This window comes from Leptodactylus fuscus, chromosome 9, assembly GCF_031893055.1.
Source record: "Leptodactylus fuscus isolate aLepFus1 chromosome 9, aLepFus1.hap2, whole genome shotgun sequence".
NCBI classification, from domain to species: Eukaryota; Metazoa; Chordata; class Amphibia; order Anura; family Leptodactylidae; genus Leptodactylus; species Leptodactylus fuscus.
In genome coordinates, this window is record NC_134273.1 from 51,753,724 (window position 1) to 51,773,991 (window position 20,268).

General features: G+C 40.9%; 1 protein-coding gene across 1 annotated transcript in view; it reads right to left on the minus strand.

Moving 5' to 3' along the window:
- DDR2 (discoidin domain receptor tyrosine kinase 2) overlaps positions 1 to 20,268 on the minus strand; it is a 91,804-nt gene that overhangs the window by 13,792 nt on the left and 57,744 nt on the right. The window contains exons 8-12 of the mRNA XM_075286695.1: positions 18,394 to 18,577; positions 16,732 to 16,975; positions 16,414 to 16,476; positions 9,205 to 9,335; positions 1,751 to 1,949 (exon numbers count right to left, since the gene is read on the minus strand). Coding sequence (XP_075142796.1) covers positions 1,751 to 1,949; positions 9,205 to 9,335; positions 16,414 to 16,476; positions 16,732 to 16,975; positions 18,394 to 18,577 — 821 coding nt within the window. The remainder of the gene's footprint in view (positions 1 to 1,750; positions 1,950 to 9,204; positions 9,336 to 16,413; positions 16,477 to 16,731; positions 16,976 to 18,393; positions 18,578 to 20,268) is intronic.

Below are 20,268 nucleotides of genomic sequence, written 5' to 3' on the forward strand. Positions count from 1 at the left end.
ACACGGAGTTTTTTGGATCCAAAAACTAGGTAGCCACGACTGAAAGCCGATGCACTGCATCGGCATCCAGCCACGCACTCTGCTCCAGTCTAGGCCCAATGAATGGGCCTAGAACGGAGGAGGGAGTGTCTTCTAGCCGAATCGTGAGGCGACTTGGCCTGAAGAATAAGCATCTTTCTTCTTTTTTTCCGGGAGCCCGAAGAAACGGCTCCCGTAAAAAAAGACCTGAGCGGCTCCTATTGATTTCAATGGGAACTGTCTTTTTGGTCAGGGTTTTGAGGCGGATACGGCCTCAAAACCCTGACCAAAAAACTTAGTGTGAACTTACCCTTAGAGACCGAGTGCCTAAACTACAACCCAAAACCCACTAAATTATCGCAAAGTGCCAACACAGCAATTTAATTTGAATACTCTGTGGATCCACAATTGTGGACAGTTACGGACCCGCAATATATGGTTGTGTAAATGGGGCTTTACAGAACTTTCAATACTACAAATAACTTTATATTGAAAGGTAAAGGTAAAATTTTATATTTGGTACTTTTGAACAATTAATGATCACTACTTACATAGCAAAGGGTCTGTTGTATAGTGACCGTGCAATGTTATTACAGCCTGTAGTAATATCACTTCTGCTATAAAACAGATACTGTGTGATATAAATAGTGACAGGGCCCAAACACAGTACAATTTGCCTCACAGTGGCCCCTAAGCAGTACAATGTGCCCCATGGTGGCCCCCGTGCTGTATAACTTGCTCCACAGTGGCCTCCACACAATATTATATGCTCCACAGTGCCCCCCCCAGACAGTACAATGTACTCCACAGTGGCCCCCAGACAGTACAATGCGCTTTGCAGTGGCCCCCAGACAGTACAATGTGCATTACAATGGCCCCAGGGGTGAACCTGGGTTTTCTGCCGCCTGAAGCGACGTCAGAAAGCCGCCCCCCCCCAGGAGGGGCGGGGCTTATGGGGCGGAGTCACAAGAAAGGAGCGGGGCCACACAGAAAGGGGGCGTGGCCGAGCGGCGTTTGCAGGCACGGAGAGGACCTGCTCTCTGCCTGAGTGAGGGGCGGCCGCTGGAGCAGCACTGCGTCCAGCAGGGCCGCCCCAATACACCGCTCGCATCCCGTGTCGGGCTGCAGACACGGTGACGCTAAGCCAGTCCAGGACAGCTTGTCCTGGATTGGCTTAGGTCAGCAAAAATGCCGCCCTCCCGAGGCCCTGGCATAGCGCCGCCTGAAGCGGTCGCTTCAGGTCGCCTCATGGGAGGTGCGGCGCTGAATGGCCCCCAGACAGCGGTCAGAGCGACGGCGCTTGAGTGCCATAGGTTCACCAACATGGGTATAGTCCATCAGGACCTGTTTTCATCCATCATATGATGGATTTGTTCACATCGGAATTGAACATAAAAATGGAAAACTCATCAAATGTGTGAACACAGCCTAGTAAAATGATTTGGAGAGAAAATGTATTTCTGTGTAATCATGTTAGCCACTAACAGGAACAATTTACCTTAGGTTTTCTGCTCACAGCCTAATAGCAAATCAAGGAATTTTAGAACAAGTATACTGCAAAATGTGATCCTTCTAGTGGTGACTGTCATACCTGCGACATGACAGCACCAAACTATTACTATATATATATGGTATGGCAAGGGTTATAGGTTCATTTTCCTAAGTATACTCTATATACAGAAATGACCACGGATGAGATTAAAGAGATTTAGGTTCTATTAAAAAAAAATACCAGCTTCCTCTTCCACTACTGCTTGTGCAGTGAGCTCCTGATAGTCTGGCCCAAGAGGAAATATCCTGTCGTAGGTAGAGTTTGATTCATGTTCGCTAGTGGACATAGATTCATGCCTTCGGTTTGCATTGTATGTATTTGAATCACTGGGGATTGAAAGGCTGACGGTCAGCTCCTCATCCAACATTCTTCTAGATGCCTATCAATAAAAAGAGGGAAAAAGATAAAAATGATAATACGTTGATATTCCACCCATTTTTGTCAAAATCTTGTGTAGTTTTTGATGGAGTGTTTTGTTTTGTTTTTTGCACCAAAACAACAGAGGATACAAAATAAAACAGAAAATCTTAAAGAGAGCTATGTACCTTTCCCTTATATTTTCAGTCTTGGATTAGGCTAACAAGCCTTTAACGACTTTCGTAGGCTGAGTTCACACTGAGTTTTTTGGTCAGGATTTTAAAATCCTGACCAAAAAGATGTCTCCCATTGTCAATGGGAGCCGTCTTTTTCTTTTTTCCGGGAGCCGTTTCTTCTGGCTCCTGGAAAAAAGAATGGACATGCTCATTCTTCAGGTGGATTGCGCCTTACGAATCCGCCTGAAGACACTCCCAATTAGGCCCATTCATTTGGGCCTAATGTGGATCGCAGTGCTGCGACTGAATCAGCATCCAGCGGCCTCCACCTCAGATTCCGGTCCAAAATACTCCGTCTGAACTTAGTCTTAACAGCATTCGTGTAGTCACAAGTAAAGCCTCACTCGCATCACATCGAGAGCCTAATTTTGGCCTTATTAGGACGGAAAACCTTCAGATGTATTCATAGTGCTCCATTTACCTGATAGAGACTCAGGGTAAGTTCACATGGAGTTTTTTGGCAGTAGATTTTGAAGCGGAATCCGCGTCAAAATCCACTGGCAAAACCAGCTCCCATTGAAGTCCTAGTAGCGGAAAAAAAGCGACATGACTATTCTTGTTGCGGTTTCTGCGGCTGAATCCGCCGCGGGGTTCACAGTGCCATACTCCTCTCCTGACTCGGCCCATTCATTTGGACCTAATCTGGAGCGGATTGCCGTGACTGGATGCCGGTGCACTGCATTGTCATCTAGTCGCGGCTAGCCATTGTTTGGACCAGATTCTGTGTGAAACTACCCTAAGGCTAAGGCCGCATGTTGTGGAAACCTGTTTTTAGTATTGGAAATCTCAGCATTTCAAATATACCTATGGAAACTTTTCCCTATAGGTATAATGGAAGCAAATCGGTGTGTGAAAAGCGCTGCGGAAAAAAAAAATGATGCGTTTTTGCCATGGTTTTTCCTGCAGCGATTTTTGTCCGCATGGGGCCTTAGCCTAAGAGCCACTGCAAGCAAAATACACCCATGATCATGTAGATTTTACTTCAAAACATCTCCAATTCCTCACCATTTTCCCCCGTGTGAATGGACCCTTAAGATGGGTTCATTCATGAATGGTGCATGCAGTGGTGTAACTACCAGGGTAGCAGGGGTAGTGGCTGCCACAGGGCCCGGGACATTAGGGGCCCGGCGACAGCCGCTATTACTGCGCAGGGTCGGACTGTCCTCATTTTGCCAAAGCAGAAGCACTGGTCGGGGGCCCGATCGTGCACTTGACCAATGCATTTGCCTCAACACACATGGGCCCCCATTAGCTGATACTGAAGATGTACATGGTGTCCTCCCGATATATAGGGAAAGTACATAACGGAAGACACCATGTGCAGCTTCAGCATCAGCTAATGGCTGCTTGTAATCCTCTAACTGACCTACAGTAGCTATCAATGCTTTCCTATGAAGTCTTCTCCCTGCTGCCCGGATTTCCTCCCTCCCCCTTCCCCTCACAGTGAGTCGTCTCTAACTCCAGCTGGTAACGGGCCCTATTTACTTACTGATCCTGGCAGGGGCCAGGATCGGTAAGGGACGCCGTGGGCCCCACAAGAACTATTATACTCGAGGGGGTTTTCAGACCCCCAAGTATTATGATCAGAGGCCGGGGAGAGGTAAGAGAACAAAATAACCTCTCCATGCTCCGTACAGGCATCGGACCTGCGTCCCGGGTCATGTGACGTCCATAAGTCATTAAAGGGGTATTCCAATCTACATAATTATTTTTAAATTTGTAGATAATTAAAAGTTAAACATTTTTGCAAATATAAGTGATTAAATATTCTGCAGAGTTTTAAAGATTTTCTCTAACTTTCTTAGTGGTGACAGTCTGTTATCTTGATTGGTTGCCATGGATACAACCACCAATGCAGCACCTTTCTAAGGTCAGAAAATCAGCCATGATTTCCTTATTGTGGCCGGGATATCTTCTGATACATGTAGTGTCCCCATCTGATAACCCGGCTACAATAAGAAAATCATAGCTGGGTTTCTGACAAGACCCAGACCATAGAAAGTTTCTGCATTAGTGGTTGTATCCATGGCAATCAATCAAGACAACAGACTGTCACCACTAAGAGAGTTAGAGAAAATCTTTAAAACTTTGCAAAATTTTTAATTACTTATATTTGCAAAAATGTTTAACTTTTAATTATCTACAAGTATAGATATGATTATGTACATGGGAATACTCCTTTAAAGATTGCCGACACAGCCGAGGATGCAGGGGAGCCGGAGATAGGTAAGTAACAATGGTTTTTTTTAATAGAAGATCTTTTTGGAATAAATACCAAGAACAGTCGCTGATCGCGCTCACTCAGAAAGGACAGGTGACTTGATATAAGGTAAGTATTTATTCAGAAAATGACGCGTTTCGGGGTATCGGAACTATACAATTATTCCACCCCTTCTTCAGATCTAAAAATATATACAAAAAAACCATATTCACTAAAAACTGTATTTTTTTGGTAATTTTTTTAAAAATAAAAGATCAAAATTCCCATTAATAAATATATATGCAAATTGGTTAGAAATAAATTTGACACAAATCGTATCTTTCATTTTTTTAGAGGAACAAAAATAAAACAAACATGGGTATAATGTGATAACCTCCTGTCTTGTTAGAGTAAAAAGGAAAAACTGTTCATCTGTCCACACAATAGATACAGTCCTATGAAAAAGTTTGGGCACCCCTATTAATCTTAATCATTTTTAGTTCTAAATATTTTGGTGTTTGCAACAGCCATTTCAGTTTGATATATCTAATAACTGATGGACACAGTAATATTTCAGGATTGAAATGAGGTTTATTGTACTAACAGAAAATGCGCAATATGCATTAAACCAAAATTTGACCGGTGCAAAAATATGGGCACCTCAACAGAAAAGTGACATTAATATTTAGTACATCCTCCTTTTGCAAAGATAACAGCCTCTAGTCGCTTCCTGTAGATTTTAATCAGTTCCTGGATCCTGGATAAAGGTATTTTGGACCATTTCTTTCTACAAAACAATTCAAGTTCAGTTAAGTTTGATGGTCACCGAACATGGACAGCCCGCTTTCAAATGATCTGAAAACAAAGATTGTTCAACATAGTTGTTCAGGGGAAGGATACAAAACGTTGTCTCAGAGATTTAACCTGTCAGTTTCCACTGTGAGGAACATAGTAAGTAAATGGAAGACCACAGGGACAGTTCTTGTTAAGCCCAGAAGTGGCAGGCCAAGAAAAATATCAGAAAGGCAGAGAAGAAGAATGGTGAGAACAGTCAAGGACAATCTACAGACCACCTCCAAAGAGCTGCAGCATCATCTTGCTGCAGATGGTGTCACTGTGCATCGGTCAACTATACAGCGCACTTTGCACAAATAGAAGCTGTATGGGAGAGTGATGAGAAAGAAGCCGTTTCTGCACGTACGCCACAAATAGAGTTGCCTGAGGTATGAAAAAGCACATTTGGACAAGGCAGCTTCATTTTGGAAACAAAAATTGAGTTGTTTGGTTATAAAAAAAGGCGATATGCATGGCGTCCAAAAAGAAACAGCATTCCAAGAAAAACACATGCTACTAACTGTAAAATTTGGTGGAGGTTCCATCATGCTTTGGGGCTGTGTGGCCAATGCCGGCATCGGGAATCTTGTTAAAGTTGAGGGTCGCATGGATTCCACTCAGTATCAGCAGATTCTTGAGAATAATGTTCAAGAATCAGTGACGAAGTTGAAGTTACGCCGGGGATGGATATTTCAGCAAGACAATGATCCAAAACACCGCTCAAAATCCTCAGGCATTCATGCAGAGGAACAATTACAATGTTCTGGAATGGCCATCCCAGTCCCCAGACCTGAATATCATTGAACATCTGTGGGATGATTTGAAGCGGGCTGTCCATGCTCAGCGACCATCTAACTTAACTGAACTTGAATTGTTTGTCCAAAATCCCATGGGAATAGTCTCCTTGATTTTTATAGTGATCATTATCACAAATGGAAGGCAAATGTTCCATTTTCTCAATTTAAAAGATTGAGGAGAAATTGTTCACAAACTAAAGACTTTGAGGAGCAGAGCCAAATAATGATAGAACGTTTTAAAGAGAAACGCTACCCCCAAGAAATTATAAAAGGAGCTAAAACAAGAGCGAATAAGTTGACACAAGCAGAATGTCTGAAACCAAGTTACAATAATAGAAATCAGAAAAATAAGGAAAAAGAAAAATGGCAACTAAATTATTTAACAACATACAACAGGTCACACATTAAAATCAGGAACATTTTAAAAAAACATTGGTATATTCTAAAAAATGACCCCGTACTGGGGAAACTTTTACCTAGTGAACCAGCTATTACATATCGTAGGGCTAGAAATATTAAAAACATTCTAGCTCCCAGTAAATTACGCTCCCCCAGAAATTCAAAAAAAGCTGCTTCAGTTATTGAGTATCCTATAGGTGTATTCAAATGTGGAAAGACACGTTGTAAATGTTGTTGGTCGATTGATCATAACAATCAAAAAATAACTAGTAATTGCACAAAAGAAGTTTTTCCGATTAAACAGAATTTAACCTGTGAATCTAATTATGTAATCTATTTAATCACCTGTGATTGTGGCCTTCAATATGTCGGACGGACCACATTACCACTAAGAACGAGAATAAATGGGCATAGGCACAATGTACAGAAGGGATACCAAAAACATAGTCTGTCAAAACATGCATATGAAGTACATAATTGTAACTTTGAAAAATTTCAGGTTTCCGTTATTGAGCAGATCCCAAGCACTGAGTTTAATCGTTTTGAAAAACTCAGAAGGAGGGAAATGTTTTGGATCTTTAAATTAAATACATTATCCCCTAGAGGGCTAAACGAGGCAAGGGAATTAGTATAAATTGAGAAATAGTTGTCATATGTAACAGGATTTGTTTTAAGTAGGAGGAAATTGGTTTTAATAAATCTTTCTAATATACAATTTCTAGTGAACGGGTAGGTGATAGTAACATAGTTTAGAAATAGAATAAACATTAATAATCCTCTCTATTTTTGACCATTTTAAGGTTTATATATAGTTGAAATGTACCAGCAAGTTGATATGTTTCGAGCATCTTTCGATCTAATAGAGGCACGATGCCTTCGGTTGTTCTCGGCAACTCTCGGAGTTTGTCGGGTCCCTCGAAGTACATCACAATGCAACAACAAATAGATGTCTCCTAGCAGCACCCATTGAATTGAGTTGCGACGCCTTCGGAGATTTCCGACGGCTCTGTCGAGTCCGTCATGTCTCCGAAGTGCGTCGCAAGGGCGCGTGCGCGTGGAGTACATACCAGCCGAGAGATTCTCTCGGCTGCCCTGTGCTCCTGAAGCGCACGCGCGTTGGAAAACACAGGAGCGCATGCGCAAGAGACGTTTGATGAGCGCGAGTATTTGTAAATAACAACGCTCAGCCAGGAAAGCACATCGGGAAGTTCCGTAAATCATTCGGAACATCGATGTGTGTCTCTTTGAGTATAGAAATTACTAGTATCCTTGCGCTGCTCTAAAAGAACGCATGCGCTAACTGCCGGCCTCGCGATGGGAGCGAGGGCCGGCACGAAGCCCACGGTAATTTCGCGGGTTTTTTAACATTTAAAAAGACGCCTTGCTGTGTGCAGTCATCACTGCATGCTGCTCAGCCAAGAAATCAAGGTAATAACCACTTTTTATCACTATCAGATAGATTGTATCTATTGTGTGGACAGATGAACAGTTTTTCCTTTTTACTCTAACAAGACAGGAGGTTATCACATTATACCCATGTTTGTTTTATTTTTGTTCCTCTAAAAAAATGAAAGATACGATTTGTGTCAAATTTATTTCTAACCAATTTGCATATATATTTATTAATGGGAATTTTGATCTTTTATTTTTAAAAAAATTACCAAAAAAATACAGTTTTTAGTGAATATGGTTTTTTTGTATATATTTTTAGATCTGAAGAAGGGGTGGAATAATTGTATAGTTCCGATACCCCGAAACGCGTCATTTTCTGAATAAATACTTACCTTATATCAAGTCACCTGTCCTTTCTGAGTGAGCGCGATCAGCGACTGTTCTTGGTATTTATTCCAAAAAGATCTTCTATTATATCCCACCGACAGTGTGTCGGAACAGCTGATACGCTGCCAAGATACTCAGCATACAAATTGGAGTGCATATACTCTTATGACGAAAACATCACCGAATTCTCATAAAGATCTATAAGAAGCGCGGTTCGTCTTGAATATTTTTTCAATTTAGCAATGGTTTTTTTTGTTTTTTTTTATGTTTGTATTCTCCTTCCCTGGGTCTCCGATTATTATACTCTGGGGTCTGAAAAGACCCCAGAGTATAATAATTGTTCATGGGTGTTCATTATGAGGCATAATACTGTGTGCAGGGGCCACTATGGGGCAAAATAGAGCGCGCAGGAATGCGGCGGGGGGGGTCAGTTGGTCAAGGTTGTTGGTGTCGGTTAGGAAGGTTGAAAAGTTCGCCACGGGGCCCGCCATTCATTAATGAATATGTTAAGTAATCAAGATTAACCTTTTATGCATCAGACCAATTTTCACCTTTTAGGGGGTATTCACAAGGAGTCATGTGGCGCTGATTCTTGCACAATAACTCGCGTAAGAATCAGCACTGCAAAACAGAATCCCATTGACTTCAATGGGTTGTATTTAATGCACGTAACACATTGAAATCAATGGGTTAAAAAGCCTCCCATTCATTTCAATGTGGTCAATGTGTTACGTGCATTAAACGAAACCCATTGAAATCAACTGGATTCTGTTTTGTAGCACTGATTCTTATGTGAGTTATTGTGTAAGAATCAGCGCCACGTTACTCCATGTGACTGCTCCCTTAGGCTACAGCCCCAAGTAGCGTCCTGCAGCAAATGTTTCATGACTGTTTTTAGCATGATTGTGTGAATAAAGCTTGAAACAATTGTGTTTAGGATTTAGTTTTTACACATTTCAAATGGTTTTACAAAATCATATCAATTCAATTAATAATACATTTGTACTAATAGCAGATCTAGATAAAACATACCTTCTCTAGCATCTTCTGCCAAAACTGTCGCCACAGAATAATCACAATAATTGCCACTAGTATGAAGATGATGGCAACTAAACAACCAATCAGAAGGCGTGTATGGCTGTCATCTATTTTAAGAGTAGGGTCTAAGAAGAGAATAATATATAATAATATCATTACAGTTTATTAGTAAGGAAGAATTCATGCTAAACATTTACAAGAAATTTCTATAGGCTTGGAATGTTAAAGGGGAATCCCGATCTTAGATATTTTTGTCAAATCCACAGGGTGTTGGTGTCAACAATGAGACTCGAATCCATCACACATTTAGGCTAAAGCCCCCACATTATGGAAAAGCTGCTTTTTTGTTGCAGATTTTGCAGCATTTTTTGCGCTAACACCGGTAGTGGATTTAACAGAAGGGAAGGTACAAGAACTTCCTCTATATTTCCTATTCCTTTACAAACCACACTTGACATTGGGTCAAAAAAGCAAAACAAAAAAAACCTTCTCTTCCCCAGTGTCAGGCCTTAGTCTATATTCATTCCACCAAGGTGCAAAACGGCTGTGAAAAACGTCCATTTTCCATGGCCCTCTTGAACCCAAGGAGAACCCATTTTCACAGATCCCTTATACACTTGAATGTATGGAGGGATAGTGAAAACTAGGACATAACCTAGATTTTGATGGTCCGTTATAACATACCCCCAAAATAATGGTCATGTGAATAACCTCCTTTCATTGACTTTGAATTTAATGCTGCCATGTGATGTCCATTAAAAAAAAATGGATATCATACAGCCATTAATTACTATCATATGTATCTTCAAGGGGTATTCCCATGAACATATCCATATCTTTATTTGTAGATGATTAAAAGTTAAACATTTTTACAAATATAAGTAGTTAAAAATTCTGCAGCTTTTTAAAGATTTTCTTTAACCATCTTAGTGGTGACAGGCTGTTGTCTTGATCGGTGGCCAATGGATATGACCACAGATGCAGAAACTTTCTATGGTCTAGGACTTGTCAGGAACCCAGCTATGATTTTCTTATTTTTGCTGAGTAGGGAAGGGACACTACATGTATCAGAAGATATCTTGGCCATAATAAGGAAATCACGACTGATTTTCTGACTTTAGAAAAGTTGTGCACTGTTGGTCATATCCACTGGCAACCGATCAAGATAAGATAAGATAGAGGAAATCTTAAACTCTGCAAAATGTTAAATTATTTATATTTGCAAACATATTTAACTTTTAATTATTTACAAATTTACAAAAGGTTATATTCATGGGAATACCCATTTAAGCCTTAGGCTAGATTCACATGAAAGAGGTGCAAAACAGTTGTGTAAAACGCCCATTTTTCATGGACATCTTGCACCCGAAGAGCATTGGTTTTCACGGATCAACTACTCTATACATTTCAGTGTAGTGTATAGAGGGATCCATGAAAATGGACATGACTTATATTTTAATAGATAACGGTCATGTGACTAGTCCTCCACTCACTGACATTGAATTCAAGATAAGTTAAGATAATCCTTTAATAGTCCCACCATGAGGAAAGTCAATATACTACAGCAGCATAGATAATGCAATATACAAATACAAAAGCTCCAATGTAAAGGCATTGCAGAGGCTGGAGGTACAGATTTAAAAAAAAAAAAAAAAAAGGTAGTAGAAGAGCTATCACAAGGGATATTGGTGTTGGTTGTACAGCCAAACCGCAGCAGGGGGGAAAAACTTCCAATAGCGCTCCTTCTAACACTTGGGGCGAAGCAGTCGGTCACTGACAGTACTGCCCAGTGCTATCACAGTCTCACACATGAGATGGGAGTTGTTCTCCAGAATGGAACTCACCATGGACAGTATCCTTCTGTCACCCACCACCTGAACTGGGTCCACAGGGCTCCCCAGGCTCTTCTAATCAGCTTGTCGAGCCTATTCCTATGCCTGATTGATATGCTATCCCCCCTGCAGGCCACTGTGAAGAAGATGGCGGATGCCACTACAGAGTTGAAAAAGGCCCTAAGAAGTGCCCCTTGGACTTCAAAGGCCTCAGACTCCTAAGTAGGGACTGTGCCCCTTTATGTACAGTGCATTAATTTGATCAGTGCAGTGCAACTTATTATTGAGGAGCGCACCCAGATCATTGTACATGTTGACTATCTCAATTCTCGTCTCGTGGATGGTCCCACTGGTTTTGGAGTTTTGGAATTTAATGTCAGGTGATATCTGCTAAAAAAAAACCCAGATGTCACAAGGTCATTCATGTGAATGTAGCCTTATGGAAAATTCTGTTGATAGGCCCTATATGTCTGAGGTGGAAATATTCACCTATTCTCATTTTGATAGAGTTATTTGAGCCATAGATAGAAATGGATTAAAAGATTTTTAATGAATGAAGGGAAGGACTTTTCCTTTTGTTTTCTGTTGAAACTACTCCCGGGCCTGGCTAAAATTGCAACTAAAACAGCTTTAGACTAAGGCCCCATGTTGCGAGCTGCAGCCAAAAAGCACTGCGGGAAAAAACATGGCGGAAAAGCATTATGGTTTTTCAAACAGTGCTTTTCACAGAAAGTCCACACAGTTTTCCTCTGCTGACTTTCTGCTTCAAATATACCTATACGGAAAAATCCAGCATTTCCATAGATGTCATTGACATGCTGTGATTTACAAAAATGAAACTTTTTTTGAAATCACAGCTTTCAAAAATGTGTGAAATGTGTGTATGGGATAGGCAGAACACCATCCACTTTGTAGGTATTGTAAAACGCTGACGTTTTTGTGCTACGTGGGGCCCCTGCATGTGTGATTCCAGCCTCCAGAACATATGCTACATTTTTTATTCAGAGACCATTCCAGGACATGGCGTATTTAAATAAACAATAACACCTTAACATTCATGTTTCCCAAATCCGATGCTGCAGAACAGTGTGAGAACTAAGATGCTCTGTTTTTCACTTCCTATTAAATCAAAATATAGTACCACTTGCATGTATTAGGCTTCCTGTGCTAATTATTTTTAGCTAATAGTGGGTACAGTTGTTGGTGTGGGTCTTGAGTCATTGGATCCAGTCCTACTTTCGGATATAACAAATTGTATGTAAAAGCAGAATCAAAATGCAGTACCTGCTCAAAATGGCCATGCTTCTGAATACCCATCAGGAAAATTCAACAGCATATTTTCCTAAGGCCGGGGCCCTAAGTAACATAAACGCTGCAATTTTACCACATTTTTTACAGTCCCTACAAAGTAGATGGCAACTTGGCTAATCCACACAATGCAAAAAATATCTGCAGCTGACATGCTGCGATTTCAAAAACGGTGTGGACTTTTGTGAAAAGGGCTGTGGAAAAAAACACAATGTGGTTTCTCCCACAGCACTTTTTGGCTGTGGTCCATTACATGGGCCTTAACGTAAAACGCTCTTTTTTCTCATGTACTGTTTCAAAGATCGGTCGGCACTCCTGAATTCTCTTAAAATTTTACTTTTAGTATACCATATTAAAAAAGGGTATACAAAACAGTAACAGTAAAAGAAGTTCTTTTTTATTCCCCCCTCTTGGACTGTCTTCTAACTTCTTTATACCAAAAAACCGCAAAGAATCTATATTTCCTTTGTGAATTAAGGCAAAGTGTTTCGCGGCTCCTGACACATTTTCTGCTGTTAACTTTTTACTGTCTCTTAGATGTTCCAAGATGCAAGTTTTTAAGGTTTTAGATGTACACCCTACATAATCCTTGGCACAATCCACACATCTAATACAGTAAATTACATTTTCACTGCATGGGCCTTAACTTAAAACACTCTTTTTTCTACTTTGTTTCCTACAGTAGCCAAAAAGCTGCTTTTCTGCAATGTGAGGCCTTAGCTGTAATCAGCGCCGCACCTCCCATGAGGCGACCCGAAGCGACTGCTTCAGGCGGCGCTATGCCAGAGCCTCGGGAGGGCGCATTTTTGCTGACCTAAGCCAGTCCAGGACAGGCTGTCCTGGACTGGCTTAGCGTCACCGTGTCTGCAGCCCCACACAGGAAGCGAGCGGTGTATTGGGGCGGCCCTGCTGGACGCAGCGCTGCTCCAGCGGCCGCCCCTCACACTCAGGCAGAGAGCAGATCCTCTCCCTGCCTGCGAACGCCGCTCACTCCGCTCGGCCACGCCCCCTTTCCATTCGACTCCGCCCTTCCGCTTGGCCCCACCCCTTTATTGTGACCCAAGCCCCCTCAGCTCCGCGGGGGCGGCTTTCTGATGCCGCTTCAGGCGGCAGAAAGCCGAGGTTCACCCCTGGCTGTAATTGCCCATAGCAACCAATCACAGTGCAGCTTTAATTTTTCAGAGCAGAATACATACGAAAGCATACAAAAACTGTGCTGTCATTTGTTGCTATGGGCAACTAAGACAATTTTTCTTTTAGACCATGTTAATAAATCTGCCTCATTGACTTCAAATGGGCGTGTTTTATGCAGGACACAAACAAATAGAAAGCTAGTTGTGAATGTATTAGTATGGACTGAGGGTTGATGGATAAAGATTTGTATATAGTTATTCAACTGAGCATGTCAGTGCTGAATGCAAGTCCAGTCCATTGTAAACTCACATAAGACCGTGCCATTTTTCATGGACCAGCGTCCTTATTCGTCCATGCAAATCCACAGGCAAGACTTACTCAAATGGCCATTATGGAACCCATGTATGTCAATTGATATTTCTATTCACATGGTTCTATCAATGTCTGTTTTGACATTATAGTCTATGGAGTCTGTGGGTTTCCACAGGTTAACACTTTTTAATCAGGGGACGCGAAAGACGGAGACCCTAATGGACCTGAATAACGGAGACCAGAACGCCAGTGTGAACCTAGCATAAGGCTAAGGTCCCACATTGCAGAAATGCAGATTGACAAGTCTCTCCCTATTTACACAGAAGGCTTATCCTCATGCCTGGCTCCTTTTTAGGGCTTAGGCTCCATGTAGCGCTCTGCAGCAAAAAAGCACTACAGGAAAAACCACAGCGGCCATGCATTGCATGCCCATAGCACTTTTCACAGAAAGTTCAGAGGTTTCCTTTGCAGACATTCTGCTTCCATTATACCTATAGGTATTTCCGTAGGTATAAATGACATGCTGCGATTTCCAAAACCACAACTGTTTTGGAAATTGCAGAGTGTCTGCAGCGCGTATTTTCTTTCACTATGGGGATGGGATTTGCCAGAATCCCATCCACTATACAGGGACTGTAAACCGCCATGTTTTTCCCTGCAGTGTTTATACCACGTGGGGCCGTGGCCTTACAGAATCAGCAAACTGAATGAGATTCACATATGCAGGAAAAAAAATCATTTTTTTGTAAATCGCAGTATGTTAACTATAACTATGGAAATGCAGACATTTTCCGTATAGATATAATAGGGACAGAGTCTACAGAGGAAAACTCTGCGCTTTTTGGGTACGGCTTGCTAGACTAAGCCTAAGGGTAAGTTCACACAGGGTAGCCGCGCACTTTGCTCCGGATTAGGCCCAATGAATAGGCCTAGTCAAGAGGAGAGAATGTCTTCAGGCCGAAATGTGAGGCGAATCGGCCTGAACAGTGAGCATCTCGCTTCTTTTTCCGAGCGTAACACATTGAAAGCATAGGGAAAAAAGCCTCCCATTGATTTCAATGGGGAGCGCACGTATGCCGGCTCCCATTCAAGTCAATGGGGGCTGCTTTTTACGCGCTCATTCTGAACGTGTTTTTACGATCAGAATGAGCACACTGTTAGATTGTGTGAAGGCTCCCTTATATACAAAATGTCAGTGTGCTCATGTCACCGCTGAGACCCAATCAAAGGATGCCATGAGGAGGCCCAAAAGAGGTAACGAAAAGGGAGTATACATTTATACATTTTTTTTTCACCTCCCCTGGTCCTCCCTCTATTAAACTAGTGTCTGTGAAGACCCCAGACTATAATTATTTACCCCAAAACATGTCGCGCCTGCATCTGAATTTGGAATATTTGGATTAACTTCCGTTTGTTATGATCTGATTCACTTATCTCTATTTCCTAGGCCTTCTACCACAATATGACTCTTGAGACCTGCCTGTGGAAGACCTCAGTGAGTAATGCAGGAATTTTACCAAAAACTGCAATATAGTAATATGGAACAAACAGGTTCAGCCTCCTAGGAAGGCAAAAAAATACATATGTTTAAAAAAAAATTAAATGTAAAAGATCAAGTCATCCCCCCTTCTCATCCCCCCTTTTCTTAGAATACATATTGTATAACAATGCATATAAACACATTAAGCATTTTTGTGTCATGAAAATTATCTACACCATATGGTGAACGCTTCAGAGAGGTGACATGTCTTTGACAACAGATTCAGCAGAAATTTCAGAGTGAGTGAATATTTTTGGAACAGAGATGAAGGAGAAACAGTGTGTTAAATGTAAAAAGAGAAATGTATATTTCTCTGATCAGTGCCCTAGTGTTTCTTCAAAAAAGTAAGTGGCAACACCCTCATTGCTCCAGAGAGCTCTTTTACAAATTACAGCGATATCTTGGCAATAGAGACACGATCCACAAGGTTAAAACATAGCTTGATTCAGGCGATCCTAATCTATTATCTGTGGGGTTGACTGATGCTGGATTTTGGTGGCAGACTCATTTAAAGATGAAGTGTGATTCAATGTTTATTTTTTCATTCTTCTCTGAACTATCTTTACCCAACAGTGTTTTTCTTGACAATTATGAGATAACATTTACACTAGGTTCACGTTTGGATCCGCAAGAGGACCCGAACAACGGACACCCTGTCCGCTTAAAACTGGTGAGAAATCCATAGACCCCATAAACAATAATGGGGTCCGCCAGATTTCCACTCAGTTACTGCCGTTTTTAGGGAGCCTTCACACGGAGTAAACACGCGTGTATTTTTGCAAAATACACGTGTAAAAATAAGACTCCCATTGACTTCAATTATATTTTTTACACGTGTAAAAATACGCCTGTAAAATGTCATTGAAGTCAAAAGGAGTCTTATTTTTACACGTGTATTTTTACAAAAATACACGCGCGTTTACTCCGTGTGAAGGCTCCCTTATATTCAAACTGGCATAGAGAAAAGTCCTCTTTGCAGGACTTTTCTTTCTGCAAATTTTAGGTGGAATCTGCGGTAGTGTCTCCTACGGAGACCCCAACGCAGATATGAATCCAGCCTTACTTGCATGTACATACCATATGTAGTTGGAACACTAGCTGGCCGTGGAGGAGTTAATGTATTGTTGTACATGGCAGCATCTGTTGACATCAAGAAAACATATTGGTAAAACAAGATGAAATACTTTTATGTATAGAAAAGAATTATTATGAAGTATTATGAAAAGAATTCAGTATAACTAATGGTATGTTCACATATACCAGTGTATTCACTGAGGCTTCCTTCTGGTGAACATGAGTGCAGGAGATGAAAAGTAAAATTTACCAGTGGAACAAGAGATCTCTATAAACTTTGTGTAAGGACCTTTGATAGCAGATTATGTTCTGATTACTTACCAGACTGGAAGGTGATCTCGCTGAACATCATCCAAGAGTCTGCAAAAAAGTACTGGCACTTGATAGCTCTCGCCATACGGTTATGAAGTTGCACAGTAACATAGCGGGCACTGGGATTGGCATCATCCATTATCAAGACTGAAATGACAGAATTTGCTTCCCATTCATTTGCTTCTGATCTAAAGAAACACTGCACTTCTTTGAAGATCTTCACACCCTTTGAGAACATGTTATTGCAGTGAACCTACAAAGATTAAGAGAAAAAGTTTTTACAGCTGAATTTGTATTTTCAGGTATTAAAAAAAATCTAGAAATTCATCTAAGTAAATCCGGTTCCAAAACCGTTGCAGTTTTGTAAACCGCAGCAAGTCAATATACCTACAGAAAAGTCGTTGGTTTCCCTATAGGTGTAATGGAAGCAGAAAGAGGAGACCTCTACAGACTTTCTGTGAAAAGCGCTGCAGGAAAAAACACTGTGTTTCCACAGTGGTTTTTCCCACAGTGCTTTTCTGCTACACTGACCCATTAATTTCTATGGGCCCGTACACATGACTGTGAATTGCTACAAAATATGGAACAGGTCCTATTCTTGTCTGATTTTTGTGGCCCTGGTACTGTGGCTCCTATTCATTAAATGAAGCAAGATCAGTGCACGGGTGGCACACAGGTGTTTCGTCCGCGCACCGTCTGTGCCGTTCATTAATGGCAGGCAAATGGGGCTTTAGCTCCATTAAAATATAAGAACTGTCAAGGATGTGAGATCACAGAAGTTCCGGTAATATATACTTCTGTCACTTCTGTCACTTGTAGTGCTCACTAGATAACTAGAGAGTGAAGCAAAATTCATAAGTCTCTTCATAAATTTGGCACATTCTGCTCAAGGGCAAATCATTTTAAGATTGGCACCTTAACCATCACTCTTAATGCATTACCCTCATTGACTTATTAAATATATTGCAAAAAACACTATTTTGCTCTAAGGTGTTTTTATCTGCAGCGTTTCTGCCGCAGTCTTTTACGCAGTGTTTTTTTTTGGCATTCAGCCTTATCCTAAATGCAAGAAGAATGGCTGCTCGGTTTTGATGAAAAAAACTTTTTTATTCCTATGCAAATGAGCTGAGTGCATTTGGGGTCTGTTCTTGGTGGCTGAGCATTCCAGTAAAATCTTTCTCTTGCTCAGTAGCCCTCCTAGCAAAAGTTCCGATGACGTCAGTGTTGTTGGAAGGAGCAAGAAGGCAAAGCTCAGCCACCCTAGACCATGCCCCGATGTACTATTAGCTCACTTGCATAAGCATAAACAACAGTTTTTCATCAAAATCAAGTGGCCATTCTACAAACAGTTATAGCGCTGTATATGATGCTGATGTGTCTGTACCTTAAGGAGATCTCCCCTAGAAAACTTTTTTTTTTTTTTTTTAAGCTCTGGGTATTATAAGGAACATTTTTGGTGCTGTCAGACTCCCTTTTATAGTTAGTTATATTATTTTTTCACTAGCTGTGTAAATGGTTACATTTTAACAAAAATATGTTTTATATCACTACATTGTTTTATCACAATCACATAATGCTCTTCAATTGTTACAATGTAACTCTGTCATAATGACAGTATTATTACATTATATAGAAATAATACATTAAATGTATGTTAAGGATTAGAAAGACCTTCATTGTTGTGAAATTTCTTATTCGGTCAAATTCAAACATGATTTCGACATATCCAGTAGGGAAGCTTTCATTGCTCCAACCAACATAATCATATCCAGGCCACATGTGGTATTCATGAGTCAGAGTGAAATCATCCAGCCCAGATACCCCATCAGTCAGTTGACCGAGTCCTTCCGTCATGCTAAAAAGGATATAAAATTGAGTTATTAATGAATAATGCCAGAACATGGAATACATTTGCATGCAGCTACTTTGTTTATCAGGTTTCTAATTGATGCGGCTTTACACAAAATATAACATCTTGTAAATTCTGGGAATTTATTCACATTGGTTATTATTACAAAAACTGTTATAACACTATAGATATAAACAAGGCAAACAAGTTCCCATGAATTGGCACCTTATGGACAAAGTTAGGCCATGATGTAGCATAAAACAATCTATGATGCTGATGTGTCTGTACAGTATTGAGATATCTTTCTCTAGAGAATGTTTTTTGGCTCTGTAATATGGGATGTGATGGGACATATGCCAATGAGTCAGACCTGGCAGTTTCAGTATGTAGTAGTGGGGTCAGGCGAGGTTAGTTGTCATCATGCCCTGCTGAACTGTACTGTCTATAACTAATAGGCCCTGTAGCTATCAGAGAATCTGCAGCGAGATCATAACCTGTGTTTGGAGTCCAGTGTCTCTGGATCTCCTACAGTATGTTCATTTGGGCTTTTCGTATTTGTTTTATGTTATTTTACTATTACTTCTGACAGGGCATATTGTAGCTATATTGTATACTGTATAATCTACAGTTTTCTGTGTATAAGGAGCCAGAGGGAAAGGAAGTGAAGAGAAGTAAACTGTCTCAGAGAGAAATGTATTGTAACCATAATGGAGCTATTAGTAGCATAACACCACCACTAATAAAGGCTTAAAGGGATTCTATCACTAGAATTCCTTTTTACACTAAATACATGTAGGAATAGCCTTGATTCTTCTCACGTGCTCTTTTCTCTTCATTACAAAGCGCCAACTCCGCATGACCAAACGGGATGGGCCACAGGAAAATGGCCAATGGACATGTGCAGTCAGCGCTTTGGAACAAAGAGAAGAGCATGTGAGAAGAAGGCGGAGAATAAGACAGAGGCCGTCGCTGGAGAGTTTTCAAGCAGGACTGGGGACGTCCCCAGTGCTTTGAGAAAACTCATTTAGGATAAGGCCCCACGGGCCGTAAACGCAGTGATAAAGCGCTGCGGGAAGAACCGCTGTGTGATCGCATTGCGGTTCTTTCCGCAGCGCTTTGAAGAGAAAGTTCACAGAGTTTTCCTCCGCGGATTTTAATAATAGAATAATAAAGGTAAGAGAAGAATAGCCGTTCTTAAGGCTATTCCTACATGTATTTAGTGTAAAAAGGAATTCTAGTGATAGAATCCCTTTGAACAGCCATAGAGCAGATTGCCCCTTTAAATAAAAATGTAAGTATTTGTATAGTAGTAACTAGTGTTGAGCGAGTAGTATTCGATCACATACCTCGCCGTCATAGGAATGTGTTTAAGTGGCTGAACACCAAGGGGTTAAACACTTTGAATATTCAATGCGTTTACCCCCTTGGTGTTCGGCCGATTACACGCATTCCTATGCCGGTGAGGTATTCGATCGAATACTACTCGCTCAACACTAGTAGCCCATATCTACTTGTTAGTTCTTGACTTTACAAAACATTCAATCACATGTATTTACTTAGTATCTATTACTATTTTTTGTTTTTAATCTTTTTAAGGCTAAGGCCCCATATAGTGGGCTGCAGCAAAAATGGTGGCAGCAACATAGGTTTCCTCTGTGGACTTTTTTCTCAAAATTGGCTCAAAATCTGTGCTGATT